This window comes from Raphanus sativus, chromosome 8 (genome assembly GCF_000801105.2).
Source record: "Raphanus sativus cultivar WK10039 chromosome 8, ASM80110v3, whole genome shotgun sequence".
NCBI classification, from domain to species: Eukaryota; Viridiplantae; Streptophyta; class Magnoliopsida; order Brassicales; family Brassicaceae; genus Raphanus; species Raphanus sativus.
In genome coordinates, this window is record NC_079518.1 from 7,797,624 (window position 1) to 7,807,685 (window position 10,062).

Below are 10,062 nucleotides of genomic sequence, written 5' to 3' on the forward strand. Positions count from 1 at the left end.
GTGGCAAATCACTTCTCAAATATAGACTAGGGGATGACCATAAAAATGAAAACCTAATGATTCTTAGTTAAATATGTGAAAATTTAATAAATTTGTGGTTAAATATGACAAATTTGTTATAAAAAGTCTGTGGAAATTCATTAAATCTACAAATTTCAAATAAATCGATTCCAAAAATTTAGTAGTAGTATTTTCATAATTATCTTTTTTTTACCAAAGAAAATAGAACTAAATTAGGTTTGAAAAAACAAACTAATAATTAAAAAATTAGAGTTAAATTAGTAATCTATTTATAAATAAGCGTTAAGCTACTTTTTTCCTACAATGTTACAACTTGTTACGTTCATTGTGAATGCAGTACAAAACTTCACAATGTAACACTCTTTGATAAAAAAACTTTCAGAAACTTAAAAAAATCATCAGGAAGTTTTCCATTAAATTAAAAAAGAAAAATTATATATTATGAGAAAAAAATAAGGAAACATAAAGGACAATAAAAAAGAGGAAACTCAAATCTTTTCCGTGTTCTTATATGAAACCGAGTCCTATTAGAACTCTAATGTCAGAAGTCAAAGTAACTCCTAGTTAGGTTTTGGTGCACCTATACCCGTTTAGTTTTGGACTTTGTTTGACAAAAATTTACCACACGTACATGTATAAATATGGATGTCTCCGCAGACATCTTATTCTAACATTAAATTCGATCTTGAGATTTGGAAAAGAAAAGAAAAGATGATTTCGCAGAAGAAGATAGTTTCATCGTTGATATGTTTCCTTCTGTTGCTTCTTCTTCCGATAGCTTTTTCTGAGACGACAAGGAACTTAAAGGGAAAAAGTGCAAGAGCTCCAACAGTGCAGCAGATAAAAAACAAACATGGCGCTAAAGAGGTGATAGTGGACAATGGAATATTCAGAGTGACTTTCTCGAGTCCTCAAGGACTTATAACTGGGATCAAATACAACGAAATCGACAATGTTCTTAATCCACATCTCCGAGCTCGAGGGTACTGGGACATAACATGGCAAAGAGAAAACATTCTCCCGAAATTGGATAGAGTCGAAGGAACCAACTTCAGAATCATAACTCAAAACGAAGAACAAGTGGAGATTTCTTTCTCTCGAAAGTGGAATGGTGGTACCGATCATGTTCCATTAAACGTAGACAAGAGATATATTATACGCACAAATACATCAGGAATCTACACGTATGGGATTTTTGAGAGAAAGCCCGAATGGCCAGAAGTGGAGATGGGTCTAATTCGAGTCGCATTCAAACTCAACCCTGATAGATTCCATTACATGGTGGTGGCGGATAATCGGCAAAGACAAATGCCAACAGACGATGACCGTGACATCCACAGTGGCCGTGCTAAGCCCCTTGCTTACAAAGAGGCTGTACAATTGACTCATCCTCACAATAAAATGTTCAAAAACCAGGTGGATGATAAGTATCAGTACACGTGTGAGGTCAAGGACAACAAGGTGCATGGTTGGATATCGACCAAGTCCAACGTTGGTTTCTGGTTCATCTCACCGAGCAGCGAATACCGCTCTGGTGGACCGGTCAAACAGGAGCTCACGTCTCACGTCGGTCCCACTACCCTCACGACCTTTATAAGCGAGCATTATGTTGGTTCGGACATGGAGACAAGGTACAAAGCTGGTGAAGTGTGGAAAAAGGTCTTGGGACCTGTTTTCGTTTACTTGAACTCTGATTCTACCGGCAATAATCCACAATATTCATTGTGGGAAGATGCTAAACGACAGGCTGAACAAGAAGTTGAAGCATGGCCGTACGGTTTTGTAGCGTCCTCTGACTTTCCAACTCGTCAAGAAAGAGGGACCATTACCGGTCGACTCTTTGTCAACGACAGGTTCTTGACTCCGGCAGGATCTGCATACGTCGGTTTAGCACCACCAGGAGAAGCTGGTTCATGGCAGACAAATACTAAGGGATACCAATTTTGGACGCAAACGAACGAAACCGGCTATTTCACGATTGATAACATTAGACCGGGAACGTATAATCTATACGGATGGGTTCCCGGTTTTATAGGAGACTTTACATACCAAAACCAAGTCAACGTAGCTGCAGGTTCAGAGATAAGTCTTGATAGAATTGTGTTCCAGCCTCCTAGGAATGGTCCAACATTGTGGGAGATTGGTGTACCGGACCGAACCGCCAGAGAATACTTTGTACCGGAACCATACAAGAATACAATGAATCCCTTATACGTAAACCACACCGACAAGTTTAGGCAGTACGGGTTATGGCAACGTTACACAGAGTTATATCCAAATCATGATCTTGTCTACACAATTGGAGTTAGTAACTATAGTCAAGACTGGTTCTACGCTCATGTCACAAGGAACATTGGTTCGACCTATGTACCAACGACATGGCAGATCGTGTTTGAACTTCCATATGTGAACTGGCGAGGTAGCTACACATTGCAACTAGCTTTGGCCTCGGCTGCACGGGCTAACTTACAAGTACGGTTCAACAATGAAAACTCTAGGCCATTCTTCTCGACGGGTAACATCGGAAGAGATAATGCTATTGCAAGACATGGAATCCATGGAGCCTACCATCTTTATAGCATCGATGTGCCCGGAAGCTTACTAAGAACCGGGACCAACACAATCTATCTACGTCAGTCTAAAGCGTTGGGGCCGTTTGAAGGTCTTATGTATGATTACATTCGTCTTGAAGAGCCTTCTACAGCTTAGTTTCAACACTAGTTAATATTTGTTTGTTTTTAAATTGGAATTCTTTTTACACAATTGTTAAGAGATTATAGTTTGTATAGATCAGGGTCTTAGATATTTACTGATTTAGATATGTTTTTTATATTATTTATGAAACTGATTTGGATTATATAATAAGTTTTTAATTTTGTAAAAAAAATACTAATTAAGTATAGTTTTCGTATTTATTTTTCCAATAAAAGTTGGCGTATAGTTATTGTTGTTTAACATGATCATACGCATTTTTTTTCTTTTGGTCTTTTGGCAACAAAAGATCATACGCTTATGAATAGTCAAATGGAACAAGTGAAATAACCATGTGAGTTTTTTCCATAATTAACCTATTTTAGTAAGACGAACACTCGATAAAGCAAAACTCATCGCTCATAAACACTTGGCTTCAGTTACAAAAAATTAAACACTTGGCTTGCCTTAAGAGCATCTCCAATCCCACTCTATAATTTACTCCAAAATTGAGAATGGAATTGAAAATGTAGTGGAAAATGGAGGGATGACCAAAAAATAAAAGCATTACTCTATAAATGGAGTAATGCTTTTATTTTTTTGGTCATCACTCCATTTCCCACTCCATTTCCAATTTCATTCTCAATTTTGGAGTAAAATATGGAGTGGGGTTGGAGATGTCCTAACTGATAGAAGGTTGCATGATAAAGTATGCTTTCGATCATGCTTCTTCACCTTCTGCTCATAAAGCTCAAGACCATTCATTACATGTACTAAACTATAGCTAGTTTATTTATCCACACCACAACAACGATACCTTACCTACATCTTGCGACAAAAACAGTACATATCCACAGAAAAACAATTGTGAACTAAAAGTTAAATGTGTCCTATTAATATATATATCGTGAGAATCAAATTTGATTTGATCTTGAAAACAATACTTTGTTCAAAATATATTAAGACTTAAGAAACGTCGAGGACAAGAAATCTTAGGAAAGTAGCTGCTTTGTGTATTGCAATATTATTGTTAACAACATTTTCTTCAATATTGGACCCATTTAGTTTATAATAGATCATGTGATATGTCATATAGCATGTTTTGAAAACCGGATCGGACCGGCCGGTCGAACCGGTCCGGCCGTGACTCGCTGAAGAAGTCGAGTCCGGTTCGGTTTAAAATCCGGAGTTGATAAAAACCAGTAAAACCGGTTGAAACCCGGTAAAATCGGTGACCCGGTTTAATTTTAAAACCCGGTTCTTAAAAATTAACATATAATTAAGTGTTTTTAATTATTACTAGCTAAAATTTAAAATTTTATAATTAGTGTTCAACTATCACTATTTAATTGATTTTTTATTTTTTTAAGAAAACATGTGAAAAATATATTTTTGACTCTCATACACTATTTTTATTTTACCATATTCTTAAAATTTGAAATGTTAGTTGTAAAAATAAATAAATATGATTGTTTAGCTGTAAATTATTTGTTTATTTTTGAGTTAATAAAAAAAAGAATAGAGAAAGTATTATATGTAAAAGTAAAGTTTATATAGTATAAATATATAATTATATACATTTTTATATAAATAAAAAACCCGGTTCGACCGGTTGAATCGGTCTAACCAGTCAACCAGTAGTTTCACCGAACCGATGTCCGATCCGGTTTTCAAAACATTGCATAATAGCCTTGCGTGATAATGCCAGCTAACATAGAAATATATGTAAAAAAAAAAGTTTATATTGGACTTTTTTTTTTGTTAAAAAAAAATGTAAGCTGTTGGACTTATTAGTGTGAAACAAAGACATCATACTTTTAAACAAAAGGTTCCACAAACAAATCTCAGTCAAACATTAAGGGGTCACCTGTGTTATTATCATGCATAAAACATAGAAATATAATACTACAATTCGTATGATACATAAACAAATCATGCTAAATGCAGAATTTGTTTAGCCTCCGCCGACAACCCGAGGCTTTGAATGTGTATACAGAACATAAAACAAACGAAACTTGAAATTCACCACGAAGCACAAAGTGTGTAGAACATAACAACAGTGAGATGTTATGAGAAACTGAGTACCATGAAATTCAAGAGATTCCACCAACAAAAAAACTTCAAGCTAATTTATGAGAAAAGTAAAAAAAAATGCATAAAAGCTAAAGCAAAAGAATCAGAGGTTCAATTGCAAAGCTCTTGATCTTTTTTTCTAAGCAGGAGTTGAAGAAGCATCGGTTTTCGTATCCAGCCCGAGTTCCTCCTCAAGTTTCTTCCACGCATTCAAGAAACTCGGAGGGAACTTCTTCTTCACCGTTCTAATCAACCCTTTGGCATCATTCACCTTCTTGTTCCTCACCAACCCAACAGCCAAATGCTGCAAAGTGTTAAAATCCGGAATCTTGTTCATACCCACACTCTTCTTAAAAACCGCATACCCTTGCTCATACAACCCACTGTCACAAAGATGAAACACCAACGTCCTAAACGTAGCAGCGTTAGGAGCACACCTGTTCCTCTTAAGCCCTTCGAACACTTTCTTAGCCTCATCCAACATCCCCTTTTCGCAATACGCCGTCATGAGATAGTTGTAACTAATCGTATCAGGCTTCAACCCCTTAACACTCATCTCCTCGATCAACTCCCAAACTCTCTCGGGACCTTCCTTCTGAGCACTCATCAAACGAACATTGTACGCTGCACTATCAATCTCAATGCCTTTCTTCACCATCTCGCTCCACAAGCTCTCTGCTAACTCAACCTTACCATTCTTATACAAAGAACCTAAGATCGTAGTGAAGGCAATCGTGGTAACCTCCATGTTTCGTTTACCTTCCATCTCTCTCATAATCTCAATCGCTTTCTCAGGCGAGCCAGCGTCGCAATAAGACTTAATCAATATACCATAAGAGACTCTATCGGGGACGATGGTGCTATACCTCTGAGGCATTTCGTCGAACAGTTGGGGGACTTTCTCGAACTTCTGACAATTAAGACAAGCGGTGAGCAAGGCGTTGAAGGAGACAGCTGTCCTCGGCGTCTCGTGCCGACCCATCTCCTCGAAAGCCTTGACGGCGTGATCGAGCATGGAGGCGCGGCCGTAGGATCTGATGAGCGTGGAGTAGAAAGGCTCCTCCTTTACTCTCGGATCGTCCTTGTGGGACTCGATCAGGGCTTCGATGTCGGAGAACCGGTTGCATTTCGCGAGGCGGCGGACGGTGAGCTCCTGGGCGTAGCGGGAGGAGACCGGGGAGGCCGAGTGGTTGGAGACGTTTGAGTAGATCTCGAGGGCTTTGTCGGGGTCGTGCTGTTTGCGGAGGATGCTCTTGGCTTTGGAGGCGGAGATCTTGGTGGTGGTCTCTACGGCGGCGGCGGCTGTATCTCCGGCGGATGTGGTGAGGCGGCGGATGTGGCGGAGGGAGAGGCGAGATGCAGCCATATCTGTAGAGGCGTTTAGCGAAATGGGGAGAGAGGGGAAAGGGAACAGATGGAGAAGCTTTAGGGTTTAAGGTTTTTTTGCAAATATTTTTATTTCTGATGCTCATTTATTATTTATCAAAAATTATAAAATTCAGTGACTATCTCATAAGTTTTACTTATTTTTATGAAAATGTATGTTTGATGGTTTTACTTATCACACTAAACTATTTTACAAAAAAAATTGTGTGTCAAACTTAAAATTCACACTAAACTATATAACAATGAAAATTATCTGATAATTGTATTTGTATCAAATTAAGATTTACGTCTAACTATTTTATTTGCTTTGTCAAAAAGAAACTGTTTTATTTGCTGTCCCAAAAGATATTTCATGAACTTTTTCTTCATACTAACATGAATGAATTGAAAGTGAATCTTTTGTTAAAACAATGTTTTTGTTGAAATTTTATTAATTTAGTAGACATTCAAGGGAATAATGTTTCTTCTGGATCATTGAGATGTTGATGATGTACGTAACCAAAGAAAAGACTTGATTGGTAAAACATCACGAGGTTTATAACAAACAGAAGTATCAAAATCATATCTTGGTCTTAAAATAACACAAAATGGTCTTTTAACTGAAGCAAAAAAAACTGAAGAGAAGTTAAGGTACTAGACAGTAGGTAAGACAACAAACAAGTAGGATGAGATGAGAGCTTCAGGCTCCATATATGAGAGCTTCAGGCTCCATATTCTCCCTGATCAAACTTGTCTTCTGGATAGAACACAGCAACCACTTCATTCCCTCCAAACTTCCTACCATTCATCCCGCTTCTCGCCCTCGACGAACCTTCAGTATCAACATACTTCAAGAACACCTGCATCAAATAGATATGTATCAACCTTATAAGAATCGAAAATTTTACAAGAGAGAGAGGTAATGTTTTTTAAGTACAAACCTTGCCAAGGCCTGGCACTGGCTCACCGCTGGGGCTGGGACGCGGAATCACAACGCTGGTCAAGTTACCTGCATTTTAAGAGTTAAACAACAAACATTCCAAATACAAGAGACAAAACAAACATAGACAATGATGTTAGTCTTCTAAGAAAGAGTGGCCCATTTGTGAAAGAAAAAAAATAAGATAGGGGTTAATGCAGTCTCCAGTCTCAGTATGTTAGGGGCTGATTCTTTATAGCAAAAGGCTGTAAAACAGACATATACAACCAAAACAAAACAGAGAGACAAATCAATATGCTTTTTAAAAAAAAAAAATCATTATATCGCCAAAAATTGATATGATAAAAATGTAATTAAAAAGACATCTCTTACCAAACTTTCCGCCTTCTTGTCTCATATCTTCCATTATATCTTCATACTCCTCATCGTCCTTAAGCTCATCCTCAGCAACAACTTTAGTCAAACACACAACTGTTGTCGCCGCTGGACCCGGCTGGAACATATTCATCTGCAAACCATCACTCAATCTGTTAAAAAGATTAACTTTCTAAATAGTCTTAAAAGATAACAAATTGTTTTACCTGAAAAGCAATCTGCTGCTGTGCATGCAACAACACACTCTCCTGTTCAGGTTTCGGCTGCATTGCTCCCTGGTTAGCACGTCTCACGGTGAGAGTCTTGTCTCCCATCTTTATACCATTCAGAGCAGCGCACGCGATATCAGTAACGGCGACCTCTTGGTACACACAAAAGGCGTATCCTTTGGAGTTCCCAGTTTCTCGGTCTTTTACAAGGTCAAACCCCTTTAAGGCTCCGAAGCTTTCCAGCAGCTCCCTGACTTGTGCCTCGGTGAAGTAATACGGAAGTCCACCCACGAAGATACGGTCTGGACCTTCGAGCCCGCCGGAAGCACCTGGAGTCAGACCAACAGCAGCTAAGTTTAGATGGGGACTGGGCTGGCTTGGACCAAGAGATGCAGCTAGAGATGGGTTATAGTCACTAGGTCTCCTCACCTTCACTGGAGCTCCCTGGGAAAAGATTAAAAACATATGATTTCAATTTCTTGGTTTTGGAAGAAACTCGACCAAGAAAATATTTTAAAAAAGTACCTCGAATATGATCCCATCCAAAGACATAGCGTTACTAGCCTCTTCAACGGATCGCATCTCCACGAAAGCAAACTTCTTCTCGTGGTTTATGTAAACATTAACGACGGCATCACCTGGACCAGCGGTGTTTCCACCAACAGCAGCCATAACTTGACTAAAGAACGTAGCCACAGACTGCGATACAAGCAAAACCAATGTTAATATGGAACTTATTTCAGTGGGGGAAAACAAAAACAAAAACAAAAAGTGGATAGAACTAACCTGTTCATTTGCCACAGCGGAAAGCCCACCAACGTACACTCTGCGAGCATGCCTAGTTGCCTGAAGAAAGACGCACAAAGTAAGATAACATTGTTAGAAACAGACGATACAAATACTCTAATGAAAATGAAAGCTAACCTGCTGTGTCATAGCCTGAATTGGCATCATAGGGAGTCCACCAAATGCCTGCAGGGAATAGAGAGAATAAGTTTACAAAAAAAAAAAAAAACTCAATACATGATTGTTAAAAGGGCAAGATCACACAGACCTGCCCAGTCTGTAAGGGAAATATGTTGGGGAACATTCCAGCCGGAGGAAGAGTAGGTGGTGGGGGAGGAACTTGGCCTACAAAATGAGAAACAGATTAATACATGAAAAGTGTAAATATGAGAAGATCTATCTCACCCTCCCTGGAAAAGCAAAGACGATATTATAATGTTATAATGCTTTCAAGAAGAAAAAAAATCATTTTAGCGAACAAAACCAGTGATAGGTACTGAGGATGAGCAGTACCCATAAAACAATTGCAGCAATTTTCCTCCTTGTATAAAAGAGCTAACCAGCTCACACCCTAATGTTGCCTTTACCAAAATATAAAACCAAACAGGAAACACAAAAAGAACAACAAACAACCAAAAGCTCTCAGTTCTAACTTTGTATCCCACGTAAAAAAAAAAGAACAAGAACAGCCTATGTATGTGCATTGTGTGAATGAACTCTGCATTATGCTAATTACAAGAGAAAAAAAAAAGATACCTGTAACAGCACCAGCAGCTAACATTGCAGAGGCTGGAGGTGCCATATCGAACCCACTGACCCGCTTGCTGCAAGAACATAGATTCATGTAAGCAAGTTTCTTAGATATAAAATAATTATTCCACATAAAGAGTAGGTAGAGGCAGAAAGAAAAGTTACGTTTTAGATGGAGATCGAGACCTTGATCTGCGCCTAGTAGATCTATCCTTGGAACGAGAACGAGACCTATGACGGCGTCTGTCTCCTCTATCATCTCTACGCCTAATAAAAGTTATTAAACACAGACACACAAAATTAGTATCGAATCTAAAAGGGTTCCATCTAAACTGTAAAGATAGATTTAGTCAAACCTATCATAGTCACGGTCACGGCTGCCTCTGCGGTAGTCATCATCGCGGTCTCTACTACCACGTTCTCTTCTTTCGCCGCGTTCTCTACTACGATCCCTGTGGCGACTGCTTCTGTGGTGACGCTCACGGACGTCTCTGTCTCTACTACTTCTCTCCTTGCTTCTTCTGTCAGCATCTCTGTCTCTGCTTCGATCAACAGATCCCTTCTCTCTTTCTCTATCTTTACTTCTTGACGACTCTCTTTCATCGTCACGTGTTTCTCTCTACACAAAGAATCATCAGTCAGTTACAGTTTATGAATCAAACAAACTAAACAAAAGCTCCTCTATAAATTAACGAATTAACTCTAAACCCTAAATCAACAATCTTATGTTCAAGCAAGTAGATAAACAAAAGCAGCTCTAAACCCTAAAAATCGATTCTTTATTGAATTCAATTAAAATCGAAGCTAATAAACATAGATTGAACCTCTTAAAACAAAACTCCATTAAACAAT

At 38.5% G+C, this 10,062-nt stretch overlaps 3 protein-coding genes across 3 annotated transcripts; 1 reads left to right on the forward strand and 2 right to left on the reverse strand.

The window, feature by feature from the left end:
• Positions 1-632: 632 nt before the first annotated feature.
• Positions 633-2,760, forward strand: LOC108821560 (uncharacterized). The gene has a single exon (XM_018594566.2). It carries the CDS (start codon positions 667-669, stop codon positions 2,728-2,730), a length of 2,064 nt encoding a protein of 687 aa, XP_018450068.1. The 5' UTR covers positions 633-666; the 3' UTR covers positions 2,731-2,760.
• Positions 2,761-4,556: 1,796 nt separating this feature from the next.
• LOC108836581 (pentatricopeptide repeat-containing protein At4g36680, mitochondrial) lies at positions 4,557-6,229 on the reverse strand. The gene has a single exon (XM_018609722.2). The coding sequence runs from the start codon at positions 6,149-6,151 to the stop codon at positions 4,925-4,927; it is 1,227 nt and encodes a 408-aa protein (XP_018465224.1). The 5' UTR covers positions 6,152-6,229; the 3' UTR covers positions 4,557-4,924.
• A 493-nt stretch (positions 6,230-6,722) lies between these two features.
• On the reverse strand, positions 6,723-9,436 carry LOC108836582 (splicing factor U2af large subunit A-like). The gene is made up of 11 exons (XM_056992798.1): positions 9,376-9,436; positions 9,217-9,284; positions 8,974-9,041; positions 8,729-8,805; positions 8,599-8,646; positions 8,461-8,520; positions 8,200-8,373; positions 7,672-8,118; positions 7,463-7,598; positions 7,092-7,159; positions 6,723-7,010 (listed from the first exon to the last, which is right to left on the reverse strand). The coding sequence occupies exons 3-11, from the start codon at positions 8,975-8,977 to the stop codon at positions 6,873-6,875; spliced, it is 1,152 nt and encodes a 383-aa protein (XP_056848778.1). The 5' UTR covers positions 8,978-9,041; positions 9,217-9,284; positions 9,376-9,436; the 3' UTR covers positions 6,723-6,872.
• Between the last annotated feature and the right edge of the window lie 626 nt (positions 9,437-10,062).